Raw genomic sequence first — 22139 nt, forward strand, 5'->3', positions numbered from 1 at the left:
GATTCCTTCACATTAGCTCTTGAAATGAGAGTTGCTGTAACATTGTCGATGTTTTAAATAGCAATAACATTGGAATTGTAAACATATTTGAATAAATACATCAATATCTCCCAGTAATGAGAAAATATTCTGTTTAAAATGTTCATTGCGTGACCTTCAGTTGCTTTTGCTGATTTTTGCTATTATGGTCTGAATCTGCTGTAAACGGGCCTTGGTCTGAGAGCAGACGATTTTCCAGGCACACTCGCCGAATCTCTGTAAAAGGCAGAAATATTGAAATGTATTACCGGGAATATACTGGGAGAAAAAGCAACAATCTATATTGCAAACTCATGGTACAGTTTTTACGGAAGGATAAGGATTACTTTGGTCCCGGGGAGCATTGGGACATGGTAAATCTCTTCATGCCGAATTCCTCTGACTGATGTTGCAGTGAAATGATTAATATTTTCCAACAGATTTCACCGGAAATTCGCACCAGAGGAAATCTTCACAAATACACCGATAGTGTCTCCTTGTAGGACCTGGAGTCATCGGCAATTTACAGATTGAGGGATGTATATTTGGGATACCCACATGGTGCTTCACTCGGGATAAAACATTCAAATATTAATTCCCATACCTCCAGTTCAAAAAACTCCCTCAACTTCCCGAAGTATTCCTGAATTTCCTCGCTGTTGGAGTATGACAGAGGTTCCCTGACACATCCTCTCAGATCCTCCAGCTGCTGAATCAGTAGAATACAAAACCCTTCCAGCAGCGCAGCGTCCCAGGGTGCGGTGCTCAGATTCTGGGTGAAGGTCTTGTTGATTTGATCCAAAGTTTGATGGATAACCCGGATCGTGTCCTCGGCCTATAAAATACACAGCGTTACTTCACGGGAAAGCTCGGTGTTACTCAAAAGGTTACTTGACAATATAGAATATTGCGGTCTGCCCAAATATTATTTATACAATTAAAAGACTGGTCAATAAGTCAGGCACTGTTACAACAGAAATACATTCTGAACGGGATACTTACATTTAAGTTGTTTGAAAGTGTGATCAGATCGAGGGGTTGGGTCTGCAGTGCCACTCTCCTTGTCACACAGTGCCGGGGCAGTCTACCTCCCTGGAACACAGGAGAATTCCGCTTAATACAATTGGCCACACACACAAACTCTGGAGATGGGAGAGATGGCGATCAGTTCAAACTCACCATTTCAATCAGTTTGCCCAGAGTCTTTGTGTTGTGAATGCGCAGCCTCTCACAGCCCAGACTCATGGTCCCGGCCAACCAGGCCAACATAATCCAACATCTCCAAGCACACGAGAGCGCCATGTTCCAGCACACAGGGTGAAGCACCGAGCTGGAATTGCAGAGGGATAAAATCATTAGCGATCAGCATCCGACAAAAGTCATTTTAATGTGGGTTAGTAAGTGAACAAACTCGGCAGTGTCTTACCTGTTTAAGGTGAATCCTCTGACAGAGACAAGTGTCAATTGTTGTCAGCCTCAGGAGTGAAGTATCAGAGTAAGACCATGCCGAATATAAATGATCTGCTGTTTGCATCACAAAAGTGAAAAGGCAGGTTGGTACCCACAGGGAGATTTTCTGCCCACATTCGATTTTCAGATGCGAGGAATTCACCGTATAAAACAATCCCCAAGAAAAACTGTAAAAGCGGCTCCGATTTCGTCTTCAGTCTTTAGGCATTCTTAGCAGTACCTCGGAGTGGAGGATGTGGTTGTAGCCGCACTCGCGAACTGCCCTGCTCTGAATTGAGGATATACCAAAACCCTGTTAAATCCGAAATGAAAGCTACACTGCACTGGGACAATCGGAGCATTTCTAACTGTTGTATTGACCAATGAATCCCCCAAAATCAGATTGTTCCAACTTTTTGAGAAACCGTCGGTGACCTGACGAGTAAAGCTGTTTGCAATAGTTAACAAATGAACCTCCCCTTCCTCTGTGGGCGATCGTTATTCCCTGAGTTATATCCTTCAATTTCCCTAGTTGGGTCTCCCAATATTTTCCTCCTGGGGACGTCCCAGATCTGGCCGGCGGGCCGGAGCTCCATTATTCCGTCTCCCTTTCCCTTTCCCTTTTTTTGCGGAAAGATGAATCCCGCCCTTCAGCCTCCGCTCTTTAACGTTAAGGACTGGAGCCTGGTCCCTGATTGGTAGATTGAGGGAAGCCTCAATTATGTTTTAAGCCCACCCTTTTCTCCTGATTCACTGGGGCACAGGGCAGCAGTGTTGCTCTATTGAAAAGTCTGAAGAAAACTTCGCAGACGCAACGTGAACTTGTCTGATGCTGAGCGACCTGCTGAGCACGTTCCCAGAGTTTTCTTTAACTTCCCGCTGCTCTCTAAGGCTGAATTGCTTTGAACGCGTGTAGTTGAGGCAGAGACCATTCCATCTCTTGAAACAAAGCACAGGAAGGAGCAATAGAGAGTCAGGCAGCATTTCAGCGGGATGCTTACCAGATACTCCTCCCCCACCCACCCCGGTGTTGGATGAACATTGGTTTTCCGATGGCTGGAGACTGGATTTTGTTGGTGATGTTGCCCGGGACATGAGCCAGGACTGCCAGTGGCTGCAGTACAGCAAGTTTTTAAAGGAATTCTCAAGAGTAAAATGGTGAGTTTAAAGAGAGAACATTTTTTAAATGGTGAGAAACTATGAAATGTTGGTTTTCAGAGAGATGTGTGTGTCCTCGTGCAACAAACACAGACAGTTGGCATTCAGATATAGCAAGCAATAATATGTTTTCCTTGATTGCAAGGGGTTTCGTTCATAAGAGTAAGGAAGACTTGCTGCAATTGTATAGGGCCTTGGTGAGACCATACCTGGAATACTGTGCACAGTTTTGGTCTCCTTATCTAAGGAAGGAGATTGAAGGCAGCACAACAAAGGTTGACTGGATTGATTCCTCAGATGAGAAGCTGTCCTATGAGGATAGATTGTGTAGATTGGACCTATACTCTCTAGAGTTTAGAAGAATGAGGGGTGCGGGGGGGTGGGGGGCGGAATTGCGGTCAGAGGCTTCCTTCGAACGCAAGCATCCGACATCAAAAAAGTCTACGAAAGTACCTGGTGGTCTCAGAGGAACGTAGGATCCAAGCGGTGGCCTGCCGGCCTGGACCACCAATCACTGTGTAGTATTCTTATTGATAAAAATTGGTACTCGGTTTGTACGAGTTCCCATGACTATCAATGAAAATACCCTCCTAAAACACCAAAACACAACATAAAAATAAAACACCTCACATATTTAAAATTAATTAAAATTAAATGTAATTAAATGTTTTAGAAAAAAATATATTTTTTGAAAAGTTTAAAATGTGTTTTAATAGGGTTGAAAATAAACTTTCCTTAATAGACAGGGTGTTTTCATTTAAAAATGAGTGATTAAATTTAATTTTTATATGTTTTAAAACTCTTCTATTGGTAAAAGTAAGCTATGTACCTGTTTTTCGCAGGCGTAAAACTTTGACGGACATCCGCTGGGCATGAGTTGGACAAATAGCCCAATTTCTCCCGCGTGGATGTCCTTCTACTGGGGATGCGATGGATCTGTATGGAGAAACCTGGATCGATTGTAAAAGACGGATTTCGGCACATGCGCATCGCAACCCGGAAAGTGGCTTTTATGGGCCCTCACTGGGTCCATGCGCATTTTGTATGGACCCGATGAGATGACACCTTTAGGCCCTGAGTTGTGATCTCATTGAAACATACAAGGTTCTGAAGGGGATTGATGGGGTGGATACTGAGAGGTTGCTACCCCTGGCTGAGACATCTAGAACTTGAGTGTGCCGTCTCAGGATAAGCGGAAGGCCATTTAAGACCAAGACGAAGAGCAATTTCTTCACTCAGGGAGTTGAGTCTTTGCAATTCTCTGCCCCAGAGGGCTGTGGATGCTCAGTCTTTGAGTATGTTCAAGGCTGTGTAAACAGATTTTTGGACTCTCGGGGATTCAAGGGTTCTGGAGATTGGGCGGGAAAATGGAGTTGAGGTCAATGAATGGCGGCCTACTCCTGCTCTTATCTGGGGATTAGAGTAACCAATCTTAACTACTAGTTTCTAGGGCTAATCTCCTGTCGGGGAACGGCTGAGGTTGAGTAGGTTTTATTACAAACTGCATCGACCCCGATGTGGGATATTTCCTTGGCGTAATTCACATTGAAGTATTAAAATAATGAAGAAATTGTGAAGAAATTGGGTACCGAAATCAAAAGGCCATTTGGGAAGATGAGAATACTATTGACGAACATCATTCTGGGAGAAGATCACCGATGTCATATTTTGGCAGGCCTGAAATTCAATGATCTTGCAAAGCATTGATACCAATGTCAATGGGAAGAGGTTTGAGCATCAATGCTAAATTTGTGCAATGTCATTCTGATGTCGATGTCGGAACAGCCTCTGAAGCTAACTAGCCGGAATGCAGGATTGTGGAATTACATGGAATTGCACAGAATTTCTAGCACAGAAACTGATCATTCGGCCCACGTGCTTTATGCTGGTGTTTATGCTCCATCAAACACTGTCTGCATAGCCAGCTATTCCTGCCTCCCTCTTGTGATTATGTAGCTTTCCCTTAAAAGCATCGATTCTATTTGACCTAACTTCTCGATGTTGGAGCATGTTCCACATTTTAACCACTCTCTGAGTGAAAACGAATGTCTTATTGATTTAAGAGAATGATTAGTAGTCTCCTGGATTCCAGTCGCCAAAGCAGTTTGTCTCTCTGCTTCTTCTGATGCACAGACTGGTGAGACTCTGGCAGTCAGTCATACCATGTATTCGCCATTCAGATCTCCTTGAAAGGCATCAATGGGTATGGGGAAAAAGATGGAATATGGTGTTGAGATTGAGATCAGCCATGAATATATTGAATGGCGGTGCAGATTCGAAGGACCCAATGGCCGACTACTGCTCCTATTTTCTATGTTTCTATATTTCCAAAGAATCATTCACTTTTAGGGGAATGTTCGTACAATAGCTGGTGACAATGTACTCTTCCATTGTAGAGGGAGGGTTTTACCATTGAAAATTCAGCTCAGCGCTCTTTACATTGATGTACAATGTCGATGCAGAAAATGGCGCGCTAAAAGATTTTGTGAAACACAATTATATTCTGATAATTATCTACCACAAAGTTTACATTTCCACTGATGGCTTAAGAATAATCAAAGTGCATGACTGGAATTTGCATTAAGTTACCGAATTTTATTCCAGTGCTACATTGCTTTTGTTAAAGAAAGACGTTATATAGTGCCTTTTACGATCACCGGACATCGCAAAACGCTTTACAGTCAATGGAGTACGTTTGGAGTGGAGTCACTATTGTAATATTAACTGGCTGCTTGGTGCATATACAACTATGTAAAGCTGATGTAATGATTAAACATCTTTGCTTCAGACCTTCTTTGCCACAGGATATAATAAGGTACGTGGAAATGGATGATTGCAGAAGCTCTTGAAGAGTCATAAGCCGGTTACTCTGCAAAGTGGAGATGAACTGGAACTTGCAGTGGAAACTCCAATGTAACCAAGAAGTAAATCAGTATCAAATCTGTAATTTACATACTATTTTATATATATAGTCAATAAAAAATTTGAACTTTCCCACATTATTCGCATTTGGACAGATGGAGGAAGCAAGGATGGAAAATTTGTGCATAGTTTTAAAGCTGGTGAAATACATTTGTAGCTAAATGTGACTGTACATTAAGCACAAAGCAAGCTTCTGCAAATAACTGTGGGATGAATGAGCAGTTAATTGTGTTTCAAAGCAGTAAACCAAACTCCCCACCCATCCTTTCCTATATCGAGACTATCTGTCCCACCTGTGACAGAGACTGTAATCCCCATATTGGACTGTTCAGTCACCTAAGAACTAACTTTTAGAGTGGAAGCAAGTCTTCCTCGATTTCCAGGGACTGCATATGATAATGGTAATCTAGTTTGGTGGTGCTGGCTGAGGTAGGTATATTGGCCAGCACACTTCGAGTGTTCCCTGCTTTACTTTTGTAAAGTGCCTTTGGAATTTTTACACGGGCGGATCAGGCCTTGGTTTAAGCTTCCAGTTTCAGGGTGGAAAAGTAACCATTTCCTCCTCTCTGTGAGACATGCACAAATGATTTTATTTGATATAACTGCACCAGCTAAGAAAAACAGTATTGTTCTTCCAGGAGCCAAACTAAGTCCACTTCATTGTCTCCCAGTGGATATTACAAACTTCTATCCAAGTCGTTTAGGTCGAAATAGACACCTAGCACCAGCACTGCCACTCACCACAAGGCAACCTCCGAAGCAATGCAATCAACAGCTTGGGAAATCTACCAATTAGTTGTCTTTAAGTTTCTCTGAAAACCAGTACTTTTCTGCCTGGGACGTGCTCACATTCACAAACCAGATCCAAACACAGACATCCAGATATATGATCATACAGTCCATTGTAGCAATGAATAACACTTAATGAGGCAGAGAGAAGTTGCAAAAATAATTTATTGTAACATTGAAAAATTGTATTTATAAAAAACCTTTCGAACAAGGATCTAGTCAACTTATAAATATGAATCAATAAATATAAAAAAAATAACATGTTCTTGTAATTTACTTTCCTCACGGTGCAACATCTTAACGCGGTATCGCAAAAATATATGAATATAATAACTAAAAATAATTTAACATCTTATTACATGATAATTTCATGATTCCTTCACATTAGCTCTTGAAATGAGAGTTGCTGTAACATTGTCGATGTTTTAAATAGCAATAACATTGGAATTGTAAAAATATTTGAATAAATACATCAATATCTCCCAGTAATGAGAAAATATTCTGTTTAAAATGTTCACTGCGTGACCTTCAGTTGCTTTTGCTGATTTTTGCTATTATGGTCTGAATCTGCTGTAAACGGGCCTTGGTCTGAGAGCAGACGATTTTCCAGGCACACTCGCCGAATCTCTGTAAAAGGCAGAAATATTGAAATGTATTACCGGGAATATACTGGGAGAAAAAGCAACAATCTGTATTGCAAACTCATGGTACAGTTTTTACGGAAGGATAAGGATTACTTTGGTCCCGGGGAGCATTGGGACATGGCAAATCTCTTCATGCCGAATTCCTCTGACTGATGTTGCAGTGAAATGATTTATTTTCCAACAGATTTCACCGGAAATTCGCACCAGAGGAAATCTTCACAAATACACCGATAGTGTCTCCTTGTAGGGCCTGGAGTCATCGGCAATTTACAGATTGAGGGATGTATATTTGGGATACCCACATGGTGCTTCACTCGGGATAAAACATTCAAATATTCATTCCCATACCTCCAGTTCTAAAAACTCCCTCAACTTCCCGAAGTATTCCTGAATTTCCTCGCTGTTGGAGTATGACAGAGGTTCCCTGACACATCCTCTCAGATCCTCCAGCTGCTGAATCAGTAGAATACGAAACCCTTCCAGCAGCGCAGCGTCCCAGGGCGCGGTGCTCAGATTCTGGGTGAAGGTCTTGTTGATTTGATCCAAAGTTTGATGGATAACCCGGATCTTGTCCTCGGCCTATAAAATACACAGCGTTACTTCACGGGAAAGATCGGTGTTACTCAAAAGGTTACTTGACAATATAGAATATTGCGGTCTGCCCAAATATTATTTATACAATTAAAAGACTGGTCAATAAGTCAGGCACTGCTACAACAGAAATACATTCTGCACTGGATACTTACATTTAAGTTGTTTGAAAGTGTGATCAGATCGAGGGGTTGGGTCTGCAGTGCCACTCTCCTTGTCACACAGTGCCGGGGCAGTCTACCTCCCTGGAACACAGGAGAATTCCGCTTAATACAATTGGCCACACACACAAACTCTGGAGATGGGAGAGATGGCGATCAGTTCAAACTCACCATTTCAATCAGTTTGCCCAGAGTCTTTGTGTTGTGAATGCGCAGCCTCTCACAGCCCAGACTCATGGTCCCGGCCAACCAGGCCAACATAATCCAACATCTCCAAGCACACGAGAGCGCCATGTTCCAGCACACAGGGTGAAGCACCGAGCTGGAATTGCAGAGGGATAAAATCATTAGCGATCAGCATCCGACAAGAGTCATTTTAATGTGGGTTAGTAAGTGAACAAACTCGGCAGTGTCTTACCTGTTTAAGGTGAATCCTCTGACAGAGACAAGTGTCAATTGTTGTCAGCCTCAGAAGTGAAGTATCAGAGTAAGACCATGCCGAATATAAATGATCTGCTGTTTGCATCACAAAAGTGAAAAGGCAGGTTGGTACCCACAGGGAGATTTTCTGCCCACATTCGATTTTCAGATGCGAGGAATTCACCGTATAAAACAATCCCCAAGAAAAACTGTAAAAGCGGCTCCGATTTCGTCTTCAGTCTTTAGGCAGTCTTAGCAGTACCTCGGAGTGGAGGATGTGGTTGTAGCCGCACTCGCGAACTGCCCTGCTCTGAATTGAGGAAATACCAAAACCCTGTTAAATCCGAAATGAAAGCTACACTGCACTGGGACAATCGGAGCATTTCTAACTGTTGTATTGACCAATGAATCCCCCAAAATCAGATTGTTCCATCTTTTTGAGAAACCGTCGGTGACCTGACGAGTAAAGCATCAGCTGTTTGCAATATTTAACAAATGAACGTCCCCTCCCTCTGTGGGCGATCGTTATTCCCTGAGTTATATCCTTCAATTTCCCTAGTTGGGTCTCCCAATATTTTCCTCCTGGGGACGTCCCAGATCTGGCCGGCGGGCCGGAGCTCCATTATTCCGTCTCCCTTTCCCTTTCCCTTTTTTTGCGGAAAGATGAATCCCGCCCTTCAGCCTCCGCTCTTTAACCTTAAGGACTGGAGCCTGGTCCCTGATTGGTAGATTGAGGGAAGCCTCAATTATGTTTTAAGCCCACCCTTTTCTCCTGATTCACTGGGGCACAGGGCAGCAGTGTTGCTCTATTGAAAAGTCTGAAGAAAACTTCGCAGACGCAACGTGAACTTGTCTGATGCTGAGCGACCTGCTGAGCACGTTCCCAGAGTTTTCTTTAACTTCCCGCTGCTCTCTAAGGCTGAATTGCTTTGAACGCGTGTAGTTGAGGCAGAGACCATTCCATCTCTTGAAACAAAGCACAGGAAGGAGCAATAGAGAGTCAGGCAGCATTTCAGCGGGATGCTTACCAGATACTCCTCCCCCGCCCACCCCGGTGTTGGATGAACATTGGTTTTCCGATGGCTGGAGACTGGATTTTGTTGGTGATGTTGCCCGGGACATGAGCCAGGACTGCCAGTGGCTGCAGTACAGCAAGTTTTTAAAGGAATTCTCAAGAGTGAAATGGTGAGTTTAAAGAGAGAACATTTTTTAAATGGTGAGAAACTATGAAATGTTGGTTTTCAGAGAGATATGTGTGTCCTCGTGCAACAAACACAGAAAGCTGGCATGCAGATATAGCAAGCAATAATATGTTTTCCTTGATTGCAAGGGGTTTCGTTCATAAGAGTAAGGAAGACTTGCTGCAATTGTATAGGGCCTTGGTGAGACCATACCTGGAATACTGTGCACAGTTTTGGTCTCCTTATCTAAGGAAGGAGATTGAAGGCAGCACAACAAAGGTTGACTGGATTGATTCCTCAGATGAGAAGCTGTCCTATGAGGATAGATTGCGTAGATTGGACCTATACTCTCTAGAGTTTAGAAGAATGAGGGCTGCGGGGGGTGGGGGGCGGAATTGCGGTCAGAGGCTTCCTTCGAACGCAAGCATCCGACATCAAAAAAGTCTACGAAAGTACCTGGTGGTCTCAGAGGAACGTAGGATCCAAGCGGTGGCCTGCCGGCCTGGACCACCAATCACTGTGTAGTATTCTTATTGATAAAAATTGGTACTCGGTTTGTACGAGTTCCCATGACGATCAATGAGAATACCCTCCTAAAACACCGAAACACAACATAAAAATAAAACACCTCACATATTTAAAATTAATTAAAATTAAATGTAATTAAATGTTTTAGAAAAAAATATATTTTTTGAAAAGTTTTAAATGTGTTTTAATAGGGTTGAAAATAAACTTACCTTAATAGACAGGGGGTTTTAATTTAAAAATGAGTGATTAAATTTAATTTTTATATGTTTTAAAACTCTTTTATTGGTAAAAGTAAGCTATGTATCTGTTTTTCGCAGGCGTAAAACTTTGAAGGACATCCGCTGGGCATGAGTTGGACAAATAGCCCAATCTCTCCCGCGTGGATGTCCTTCTACTGGGGATGCGATGGATCTGTATGGAGAAACCTGGATCGATTGTAAAAGACGGATTTCGGCACATGCGCATCGCAACCCGGAAAGTGGCTTTTATGGGCCCTCACTGGGTCCATGCGCATTTTGTATGGACCCGATGAGATGACACCTTTCGGCCCTGAGTTGTGATCTCATTGAAACATACAAGGTTCTGAAGGGGATTGATGGGGTGGATACTGAGAGGTTGCTACCCCTGTCTGAGACATCTAGAACTTGAGTGTGCCGTCTCAGGATAAGCGGAAGGCCATTTAAGACCAAGACGAGGAGCAATTTCTTCACTCAGGGAGTTGTGAGTCTTTGCAATTCTCTGCCCCAGAGGGCTGTGGATGCTCAGTCTTTGAGTATATTCAAGGCTGTGTAAACAGATTTTTGGACTCTCGGGGATTCAAGGGTTCTGGAGATTGGGCGGGAAAATGGAGTTGAGGTCAATGAATGGCGGCCTACTCCTGCTCTTATCTGGGGATTAGAGTAACCAATCTTAACTACTAGTTTCTAGGGCTAATCTCCTGTCGGGGAACGGCTGAGGTTGAATAGGTTTTATTACAAACGGCATCGACCCCGATGTGGGATATTTCCTTGGCGTAATTCACATTGAAGTATTAAAATAATGAAGAAATTGCGAAGAAACTGGGTACCAAAATCAAAAGGCCATTTGGGAAGATGAGAATACTACTGACGAACATCATTCTGGGAGAAGATCACCGATGTCATATTTTGGCAGGCCTGAAATTCAATGATCTTGCAAAGCATTGATACCAATGTCAATGGGAAGAGGTTTGAGCATCAATGCTAAATTTGTGCAATGTCATTCTGGTGTCGATGTCGGAACAGACTCTGAAGCTAACTAGCCGGAATGCAGGATTGTGGAATTACATGTAATTGCACAGAATTTCTAGCACAGAAACTGATCATTCGGCCCACGTGCTTTATGCTGGTGTTTATGCTCCATCAAACGCTGTCTGCATAGCCAGCTATTCCTGCCTCCCTCTTGTGATTATGTAGCTTTCCCTTAAAAGCATCGATTCTATTTGACCTAACTTCTCGATGTTGGAGCATGTTCCACATTTTAACCACTCTCTGAGTGAAAACGAATGGCTTATTGATTTAAGGGAATGATTAGTAGTCTCCTGGATTCCTGTCGCCAAAGCAGTTTGTCTCTCTGCTTCTTCTGATGCACAGACTGCTGAGACTCTGGCAGTCAGTCATACCATGTATTCGCCATTCAGATCTCCTTGGAAGGCATCAAGGGGTATGGGGAAAAAGATGGAATATGGTGTTGAGATGGAGATCATCCATGAATATATTGAATGGCGGTACAGATTCGAAGGACCCAATTGCCGACTACTGCTCCTATTTTCTATGTTTCTATATTTCCAAAGAATCATTCACTTTTAGGGGAATGTTCGTACAATAGCTGGTGACAATGTACTCTTCCATTGTAGAGGGAGGGTTTTACCATTGGTAATTCCGCTCAGCGCTCTTCACATTGATGTACAATATCTATGCAGAAAATGGCGCGCTAAAAGAATTTGTGAAACACAATTATATTCTGATAATTATCTACCACAAAGTTTACATTTCCACTGATGGCTTAAGAATAATCAAAGTGTATGACTGGAATTTGCATTAAGTTACCGAATTTTATTCCAGTGCTACATTGCTTTTGTTAAAGAAAGACGTTATATAGTGCCTTTTACGATCACCGGACATCGCAAAACGCTTTACAGTCAATGGAGTACGTTTGGAGTGGAGTCACTATTGTAATATTAACTGGCTGCTTGGTGCATATACAACTATGTAAAGCTGATGTAATGATTAAACATCTTTGCTTCAGACCTTCTTTGCCACAGGATATAATAAGGTACGTGGAAATGGATGATTGCAGAAGCTCTTGAAGAGTCATAAGCCGGTTGCTCTGCAAAGTGGAGATGAACTGGAACTTGCAGTGGAAACTCCAATATAACCAAGAAGTAAATCAGTATCAAATCTGTAATTTACATACTATTTTATATATATAGTCAATAAAAAATTTGAACTTTCCCACATTATTCGCATTTGTCTCATTTTCTTGTCCATATTGGAGATCCCACTGCAAGCTCCAGTTCATCCCCACTTTGACAGAGCAATCGGGGTATGGGTGTTGAAGAGCATTTGTCACCATCCATCACCACGTGACCTTATTATATTCTGTGGCAAAGCAGGACTGAAGCAAATGAGTTTCATCTTTACATCAGCTTTACATTTCTTGATGTTCACTATAAAATCACACCATGAACAGTTGGGACCACTGCATATCTAATATTGTTGGAAGTAAACTGTTTTTGTTCTGATTTCATTGATTTTAAATACTGAAATCATTGAAGGAAGCATAGGAAATGTAAGACAAAACATAAATGTTCGAAACAAACTTTCGTTAAAAGAAGGAATTATGTCATGCTTCATGTGCTTTACGTTATGTAAATCGTATCTCATAAATGTACATTTCTATGCTAAACATCTAAACCCTTTTGTTGATGTGATGTTATAGATGATAATGATGGGCTTTCTTTGGTTGACGAAAATATCTGTTTTGACCTTATCTAGCGGATTTCTGCGAAGGACAGATGGAGGAAGCAAGGATGGAAAATTTGTGCATAGTTTTAAAGCTGGTGAAAGACATTTGTAGCTAAATGTGACTGTACATTAAGCACAAAGCAAGCTTCTGCAAATAACTGTGGGATGAATGAGCAGTTAATTGTGTTTCAAAGCAGTAAACCAAACTCCCCACCCATCCTTTCCTATATCGAGACTATCTGTCCAACCTGTGACAGAGACTGTAATCCCCATATTGGACTGTTCAGTCACCTAAGAACTAACTTTTAGAGTGGAAGCAAGTCTTCCTCGATTTCCAGGGACTGCATATGATAATGGTAATCTAGTTTGGTGGTGCTGGCTGAGGTAGGTATATTGGCCAGCACACTTCGAGTGTTCCCTGCTTTACTTTTGTAAAGTGTCTTTGGAATTTTTACACGGGTGGATCAGGCCTTGGTTTAAGCTTCCAGTTTCAGGGTGGAAAAGTAACCATTTCCTCCTCTCTGTGAGACATGCACAAATGATTTTATTTGATATAACTGCACCAGCTAAGAAAAACAGTATTGTTCTTCCAGGAGCCAAACTAAGTCCACTTCATTGTCTCCCAGTGGATATTACAAACTTCTATCCAAGTCGTTTAGGTCGAAATAGACACCTAGCACCAGCACTGCCACTCACCACAAGGCAACCTCCGAAGCAATGCAATCAACAGCTTGGGAAATCTACCAATTAGTTGTCTTTAAGTTTCTCTGAAAACCAGTACTTTTCTGCCTGGGACGTGCTCACATTCACAAACCAGATCCAAACACAGACATCCAGATATATGATCATACAGTCCATTGTAGCAATGAATAACACTTAATGAGGCAGAGAGAAGTTGCAAAAATAATTTATTGTAACATTGAAAAATTGTATTTATAAAAAACCTTTCGAACAAGGATCTAGTCAACTTATAAATATGAATCAATAAATATAAAAAAAATAACATGTTCTTGTAATTTACTTTCCTCACGGTGCAACATCTTAACGCGGTATCGCAAAAATATATGAATATAATAACTAAAAATAATTTAACATCTTATTACATGATAATTTCATGATTCCTTCACATTAGCTCTTGAAATGAGAGTTGCTGTAACATTGTCGATGTTTTAAATAGCAATAACATTGGAATTGTAAAAATATTTGAATAAATACATCAATATCTCCCAGTAATGAGAAAATATTCTGTTTAAAATGTTCACTGCGTGACCTTCAGTTGCTTTTGCTGATTTTTGCTATTATGGTCTGAATCTGCTGTAAACGGGCCTTGGTCTGAGAGCAGACGATTTTCCAGGCACACTCGCCGAATCTCTGTAAAAGGCAGAAATATTGAAATGTATTACCGGGAATATACTGGGAGAAAAAGCAACAATCTATATTGCAAACTCATGGTACAGTTTTTACGGAAGGATAAGGATTACTTTGGTCCCGGGGAGCATTGGGACATGGCAAATCTCTTCATGCCGAATTCCTCTGACTGATGTTGCAGTGAAATGATTAATATTTCCAACAGATTTCACCGGAAATTCGCACCAGAGGAAATCTTCACAAATACACCGATAGTGTCTCCTTGTAGGGCTTGGAGTCATCGGCAATTTACAGATTGAGGGATGTATATTTGGGATACCCACATGGTGCTTCACTCGGGATAAAACATTCAAATATTCATTCCCATACCTCCAGTTCTAAAAACTCCCTCAACTTCCCGAAGTATTCCTGAATTTCCTCGCTGTTGGAGTATGACAGAGGTTCCCTGACACATCCTCTCAGATCCTCCAGCTGCTGAATCAGTAGAATACGAAACCCTTCCAGCAGCGCAGCGTCCCAGGGCGCGGTGCTCAGATTCTGGGTGAAGGTCTTGTTGATTTGATCCAAAGTTTGATGGATAACCCGGATCTTGTCCTCGGCCTATAAAATACACAGCGTTACTTCACGGGAAAGATCGGTGTTACTCAAAAGGTTACTTGACAATATAGAATATTGCGGTCTGCCCAAATATTATGTATACAATTAAAAGACTGATCAATAAGTCAGGCACTGCTACAACAGAAATACATTCTGAACTGGATACTTACATTTAAGTTTTTGGAAAGTGTGATCAGATCGAGGGGTTGGGTCTGCAGTGCCACTCTCCTTGTCACACAGTGCCGGGGCAGTCTACCTCCCTGGAACACAGGAGAATTCCGCTTAATACAATTGGCCACACACACAAACTCTGGAGATGGGAGAGATGGCGATCAGTTCAAACTCACCATTTCAATCAGTTTGCCCAGAGTCTTTGTGTTGTGAATGCGCAGCCTCTCACAGCCCAGACTCATGGTCCCGGCCAACCAGGCCAACATAATCCAACATCTCCAAGCACACGAGAGCGCCATGTTCCAGCACACAGGGTGAAGCACCGAGCTGGAATTGCAGAGGGATAAAATCATTAGCGATCAGCATCCGACAAAAGTCATTTTAATGTGGGTTAGTAAGTGAACAAACTCGGCAGTGTCTTACCTGTTTAAGGTGAATCCTCTGACAGAGACAAGTGTCAATTATTGTCAGCCTCAGAAGTGAAGTGTCAGATTAAGACCATGCCGAATATAAATGATCTGCTGTTTGCATCACAAAAGTGAAAAGGCAGGTTGGTACCCACAGGGAGATTTTCTGCCCACATTCGATTTTCAGATGCGAGGAATTCACCGTATAAAACAATCCCCAAGAAAAACTGTAAAAGCGGCTCCGATTTCGTCTTCAGTCTTTAGGCAGTCTTAGCAGTACCTCGGACTGGAGGATGTGGTTGTAGCCGCACTCGCGAACTGCCCTGCTCTGAATTGAGGAAATACCAAAACCCTGTTAAATCCGAAATGAAAGCTACACTGCACTGGGACAATCGGAGCATTTCTAACTGTTGTATTGACCAATGAATCCCCCAAAATCAGATTGTTCCAACTTTTTGAGAAACCGTCGGTGACCTGACGAGTAAAGCATCAGCTGTTTGCAATATTTAACAAATGAACGTCCCCTCCCTCTATGGGCGATCGTCATTCCCTGAGTTATTTCCTTCAATTTCCCTAGTTGGGTCTCCCAATATTTTCCTCCTGGGGACGTCCCAGATCTGGCCGGCGTGCCGGAGCTCCATTATTCCGTCTCCCTTTCCCTTTCCCTTTTTTTGCGGAAAGATGAATCCCGCCCTTCAGCCTCCGCTCTTTAACCTTAAGGACTGGAGCCTGATCCCTGATTGGTAGATTGAGGGAAGCCTCAATTATGTTTTAAGCCCACCCTTTTCTCCTGATTCACTGGGGCACAGGGCAGCAGTGTTGCTCTATTGAAAAGTCTGAAGAAAACTTCGCAGACGCAACGTGAACTTGTCTGATGCTGAGCGACCTGCTGAGCACGTTCCCAGAGTTTTCTTTAACTTCCCGCTGCTCTCTAAGGCTGAATTGCTTTGAACGCGTGTAGTTGAGGCAGAGACCATTCCATCTCTTGAAACAAAGCACAGGAAGGAGCAATAGAGAGTCAGGCAGCATTTCAGCGGGATGCTTACCAGATACTCCTCCCCCACCCACCCCGGTGTTGGATGAACATTGGTTTTCCGATGGCTGAAGACTGGATTTTGTTGGTGATGTTGCCCGGGACATGAGCCAGGACTGCCAGTGGCTGCAGTACAGCAAGTTTTTAAAGGAATTCTCAAGAGTGAAATGGTGAGTTTAAAGAGAGAACATTTTTTAAATGGTGAGAAACTATGAAATGTTGGTTTTCAGAGAGATGTGTGTGTCCTTGTGCAAGAAACATAGGCAGCTGGCATGCACATATAGCAAGCAATAATATGTTTTCCTTGATTGCAAGGGGTTTCGTTTATAAGAATAAGGAAGACTTGCTGCAATTGTATAGAGCCTTGTTGAGACCATACTTGGAATACTGTGCACAGTTTTGGTCTCCTTATCTAAGGAAGGATATTGAAGGCAGCACAACATAGGTTGACTGGATTGATTCCTCAGATGAGAAGCTGTCCTATGAGGATAGATTGTGTAGATTACACCTATACTCTCTGGAGTTTAGAAGAATGAGGGGTGCGGGGGTGGGAATTGCGGTCAGAGGCTTCCTTCGAACGCAAGCATCCGACATCAAAAAAGTCTACGAAAGTACCTGGTGGTCCCAGAGGAACGTAGGATCCAATCGGTGACCTGCCGGCCTGGACCACCGATCACTATGTAGTTTTCTTATTGATAAAAATTGGCACTCGGTTTGTACGAGTTCCCATTACTATCAATGGGAATAACCTCCTAAGACACCGAAACAGAACATAATAAATCAAACACCTCACATATTTAAAATTAATTAAAATTCAATGTAATTAAATGTTTTAGAAAAAAATATATTTTTGGAATTTTTTAAAATGTGTTTTAATAGGGTTGAAAATAAACTTACCTTAATAGACAGAGGGTTTTAATTTAAAAATGAGTGATTAAATTTAATTTTTATATGTTTTAAAACTCTTCTACTGGTAAAGGTAAGCTTTGTGCCTGTTTTTAGCAGGCGTAAAACTTTGAAGGACATCCGCTGGGCATGAGTTGGACAAATAGCCCAATCTCTCCCGCGTGGATGTCCTTCAACTGGGGATGCGATGGATCTGTATGGAGAAATCTGGATAGATTGTAAAAGACGGATTTCGGCACATGCGCATCGCAACCCGGAAAGTGCCTTTTGTGGGCCCTCACTGGGTCCATGCGCACTTTGTATGGACCCGATGAGATGACACCTTTCGGCCCTGAGTTGTGATCTCATTGAAACATACAAGGTTCTGAAGGGGATTGATGGGGTGGATACTGAAAGGTTGGTACCCCTGGCTGAGACATCTAGAACTTGAGTGTGCCGTCTCAGGATAAGCGGAAGGCCATTTAAGACCAAGACGAGGAGAAATTTCTTCACTCAGGGAGTTGTGAGTCTTTGCAATTCTCTGCCCCAGAGGGCTGTGGATGCTCAGTCTTTGAGTATATTCAAGGCTGTGTAAATAGATTTTTGGACTCTCGGGGATTCAAGGATTCTGGAGATTGGCCGGGAAAATGGAGTTGAGGTCAATGAATGGCGGCCTACTCCTGCTCTTATCTGGGGATTAGAGTAACCAATCTTAACTACTAGTTTCTAGGGCTAATCTCCTGTCGGGGAACGGCTGAGGTTGAATAGGTTTTATTACAAACTGCATCGACCGATGTGGGATATTTCCTTGGCGTAATTCACATTGAAGTATTAAAATAATGAAGAAATTGTGAAGAAACTGGGTACCAAAATCAAAAGGCCATTTGGGAAGATGAGAATACTACTGACGAACATCATTCTGGGAGAAGATCACCGATGTCATATTTTGGCAGGCCTGAAATTCAATGATCTTGCAAAGCATTGATACCAATGTCAATGGGAAGAGGTTTGAGCATCAATGCTAAATTTGTGCAATGTCATTCTGGTGTCGATGTCGGAACAGACTCTGAAGCTAACTAGCCGGAATGCAGGATTGTGGAATTACATGGAATTGCACAGAATTTCTAGCACAGAAACTGATCATTCGGCCCACGTGCTTTATGCTGGTGTTTATGCTCCATCAAACGCTGTCTGCATAGCCAGCTATTCCTGCCTCCCTCTTGTGATTATGCAGCTTTCCCTTAAAAGCATCGATTCTATTTGACCTAACTTCTCGATGTTGGAGCATGTTCCACATTTTAACCACTCTCTGAGTGAAAACGAATGGCTTATTGATTTAAGGGAATGATTAGTAGTCTCCTGGATTCCTGTCGCCAAAGCAGTTTGTCTCTCTGCTTCTTCTGATGCACAGACTGCTGAGACTCTGGCAGTCAGTCATACCATGTATTCGCCATTCAGATCTCCTTGGAAGGCATCAAGGGGTATGGGGAAAAAGATGGAATATGGTGTTGAGATGGAGATCATCCATGAATATATTGAATGGCGGTGCAGATTCGAAGGACCCAATGGCCGACTACTGCTCCTATTTTCTATGTTTCTATATTTCCAAAGAATCATTCACTTTTAGGGGAATGTTCGTACAATAGCTGGTGACAATGTACTCTTCCATTGTAGAGGGAGTGTTTTACCATTGGTAATTCCGCTCAGCGCTCTTTACATTGATGTACAATATCTATGCAGAAAATGGTGCGCTAAAAGAATTTGTGAAACACAATTATATTCTGATAATTATCTACCACAAAGTTTACATTTCCACTGATGGCTTAAGAATAATCAAAGTGTATGACTGGAATTTGCATTAAGTTACCGAATTTTATTCCAGTGCTACATTGCTTTTGTTAAAGAAAGACGTTATATAGTGCCTTTTACGATCACCGGACATCGCAAAACACTTTACAGTCAATGGAGTACGTTTGGAGTGGAGTCACTATTGTAATATTAACTGGCTGCTTGGTGCATATACAACTATGTAAAGCTGATGTAATGATTAAACATCTTTGCTTCCGACCTTCTTTGCCACAGGATATAATAAGGTACTTGGAAATGGATGATTGCAGAAGCTCTTGAAGAGTCATAAGCCGGTTGCTCTGCAAAGTGGAGATGAACTGGAACTTGCAGTGGAAACTCCAATATAACCAAGAAGTAAATCAGTATCAAATCTGTAATTTACATACTATTTTATATATATAGTCAATAAAAAATGTGAACTTTCCCACATTATTCGCATTTGTCTCATTTTCTTGTCCATATTGGAGATCCCACTGCAAGCTCCAGTTCATCCCCACTTTGACAGAGCAATCGGGGTATGGGTGTTGAAGAGCATTTGTCACCATCCATCACCACGTGACCTTATTATATTCTGTGGCAAAGCAGGACTGAAGCAAATGAGTTTCATCTTTACATCAGCTTTACATTTCTTGATGTTCACTATAAAATCACACCATGAACAGTTGGGACCACTGCATATCTAATATTGTTGGCAGTAAACTGCTTTTTTTCTGATTTCATTGATTTTAAATACTGAAATCATTGAAGGAAGCATAGGAAATGTAAGACAAAACATAAATGTTCGAAACAAACTTTCGTTAAAAGAAGGAATTATGTCATGCTTCATGTGCTTTACGTTATGTAAATCTTATCTCATAAATGTACATTTCTATGCTAAACATCTATGCCCTTTTGTTGATGTGATGTTATAGATGATAATGATGGGCTTTCTTTGGTTGACGAAAATATCTGTTTTGACCTTATCTAGCGGATTTCTGCGAAACACAGATGGAGGAAGCAATGATGGAAAATTTCTGCATAGTTTTAAAGCTGGTGAAAGACATTTGTAGTTAAATGTGACTGTACATTAAGCACAAAGCAAGCTTCTGCAAATAACTGTGGGATGAATGAGCAGTTAATTGTGTTTCAAAGCAGTAAACCAGACTCCCCACCCATCCTTTCCTTCATCGAGACTATCTGTCCCACCTGTGACAGAGACTGTAATCCCCATATTGGACTGTTCAGTCACCTAAGAACTAACATTTAGAGTGGAAGCAAGTCTTCCTCGATTTCCAGGGACTGCATATGATAATGGTAATCTAGTTTGGTGGTGCTGGCTGAGGTAGGTATATTGGCCAGCACACTTCGAGTGTTCCCTGCTTTTCTTTTGTAAAGTGCCTTTGAAATTTTTACACGGGCGGATGAGGCCTTGGTTTAAGCTTCCAGTTTCAGGGTGGAAAAGTAACCATTTCCTCCTCTCTGTGAGACATGCACAAATGATTTTATTTGATATAACTGCACCAGCTAAGAAAAACAGTATTGTTCTTCCGGGAGCCAAACTAAGTCCACTTCATTGTCTCCCAGTGGATATTACAAACTTCTATCCAAGTCGTTTAGGTCGAAATAGACACCTAGCACCAGCACTGCCACTCACCACAAATCAACCTCCGAAGCAATGCAATCAACAGCTTGGGAAATCTACTAGTTAGTTGTCTTTAAGTTTCTCTGAAAACCAGTACTTTTCTGCCTGGGACTTGCTCACATTCACAAACCAGATCCAAACACAGACATCCAGATATATGATCATACAGTCCATTGGAGCAATGAATAACACTTAATGAGGCCGAGAGGAGGTGCTAAAATAATTTATTGTAACATTGAAAAATTGTATTTATAAAAAACCTTTCGAACAAGGATCTAGTCAACTTATAAATATGATTCAATAAATATAAAAAAATAAATAACATGATCTTGCAATTTACTTTCCTCACAGAGCAAAATTTTAACGCGGTATCGCAAAAATATATGAATATAATAACTAAAAATAATTTAACATCTTATTACATGATAGTTTCATGATTCCTTCACATTAGCTCTGGAAATGAGAGTTGCTGTAACATTGTCGATGTTTTAAATAGCAATAACACTGGAATTGTAAAAATATTTGAATAAATACATCAATATCTCCCAGTAATGAGAAAATATTCTGTTTAAAATGTTCGCTGCGTGACCTTCAGTTACTTTTGTTGATTTTTGCGATTATGGTCTGGATCTGCTGTAAACAGGCCTTGGTCTGAGAGCAGACGATTTTCCAGGCACACTCGCCGAATCTCTGTAAAAGGTAGAAATATTGAAATGTATTACCGGGAATATACTGGGAGAAAAAGCAACAATCTATATTGGAAACTCATGGTACAGTTTTTACGGAAGGATAAGGATTACTTTGGTCCCCGGGAGCATTGGGACATGGCAAGACTGCAAAAGCGGCTCCGAGTTCGCTTTCAGCCCAAATGTCTTCGGCTGTACTCGGAGTGGAGGATGTGGTTGTAGCCGCACTCGCGAACTGCCCTGCTCTGAATTGAGGAAATATCAAACCCTGTTAAATCCGAAATGAAAGCAACACTGCACTGGGACAATCGGAGCATTTCTCGCTGTTTCATTTGTGAATGAATCCTCCAAAAATCAATTGTTCCAACTTTTTGAGAAGCCGTCGACGGTCGGACGGGTCAACCATCAGCTGTTTGCAATATTTAACAAATGAAGCTCCCCTCCCACTGTGGGCGATCGTTATTCCCTGAGTTATTTCCTTTACTTTCCCTCGCTGGGTCTCCGAATGTTTTGCTCCTGCGGATGTCCCAGATCTGGCCGCTGGGCCGAAGCTCCATTATTCCGTCTCCCTTTCCCTTTCCCTTTCCCTTTTTTTGCGGAAAGATGAACCCCGCCCTCCAGCCTCCGCTCTTCAACCTGAAGGACTGGAGCAGCCGCAAGCCTGGTCCCTGATTGGTA

The 22139-nt window shown here is 41.9% G+C and overlaps 2 protein-coding genes across 2 annotated transcripts; both read right to left on the reverse strand.

Annotated features, from left to right (window-relative positions):
• Positions 1-6864: 6864 nt before the first annotated feature.
• LOC139233669 (interferon alpha-13-like) lies at positions 6865-8026 on the reverse strand. The gene is made up of 4 exons (XM_070864074.1): positions 7904-8026; positions 7727-7816; positions 7329-7559; positions 6865-6963 (listed from the first exon to the last, which is right to left on the reverse strand). Exons 1-4 carry the CDS (start codon positions 8024-8026, stop codon positions 6865-6867), a joined length of 543 nt encoding a protein of 180 aa, XP_070720175.1.
• A 6091-nt stretch (positions 8027-14117) lies between these two features.
• On the reverse strand, positions 14118-15280 carry LOC139233670 (interferon alpha-13-like). The gene is made up of 4 exons (XM_070864075.1): positions 15158-15280; positions 14981-15070; positions 14583-14813; positions 14118-14216 (listed from the first exon to the last, which is right to left on the reverse strand). Exons 1-4 carry the CDS (start codon positions 15278-15280, stop codon positions 14118-14120), a joined length of 543 nt encoding a protein of 180 aa, XP_070720176.1.
• Between the last annotated feature and the right edge of the window lie 6859 nt (positions 15281-22139).

The sequence above is a fragment of the Pristiophorus japonicus genome, chromosome 21 (genome assembly GCF_044704955.1).
Source record: "Pristiophorus japonicus isolate sPriJap1 chromosome 21, sPriJap1.hap1, whole genome shotgun sequence".
Taxonomy (NCBI): domain Eukaryota; kingdom Metazoa; phylum Chordata; class Chondrichthyes; family Pristiophoridae; genus Pristiophorus; species Pristiophorus japonicus.

Excerpts from the sequence above, each read along its gene's own strand:
- LOC139233669 (XM_070864074.1), bottom strand. The coding sequence starts at position 8,026 with ATGGCGCTCTCGTGTGCTTGGAGATGTTGGATTATGTTGGCCTGGTTG. Across the intron at positions 7,560-7,726 it reads CACTTTCAAACAACTTAAAT|GCCGAGGACAAGATCCGGGT; the intron begins GTAAGTATCCAG and ends TGTATTTTATAG. Across the intron at positions 6,964-7,328 it reads GGGAGTTTTTAGAACTGGAG|AGATTCGGCGAGTGTGCCTG; the intron begins GTATGGGAATGA and ends TGCCTTTTACAG.
- LOC139233670 (XM_070864075.1), bottom strand. The coding sequence starts at position 15,280 with ATGGCGCTCTCGTGTGCTTGGAGATGTTGGATTATGTTGGCCTGGTTG. Across the intron at positions 15,071-15,157 it reads TGGGCAAACTGATTGAAATG|GGAGGTAGACTGCCCCGGCA; the intron begins GTGAGTTTGAAC and ends CCTGTGTTCCAG. Across the intron at positions 14,217-14,582 it reads GGGAGTTTTTAGAACTGGAG|AGATTCGGCGAGTGTGCCTG; the intron begins GTATGGGAATGA and ends TGCCTTTTACAG.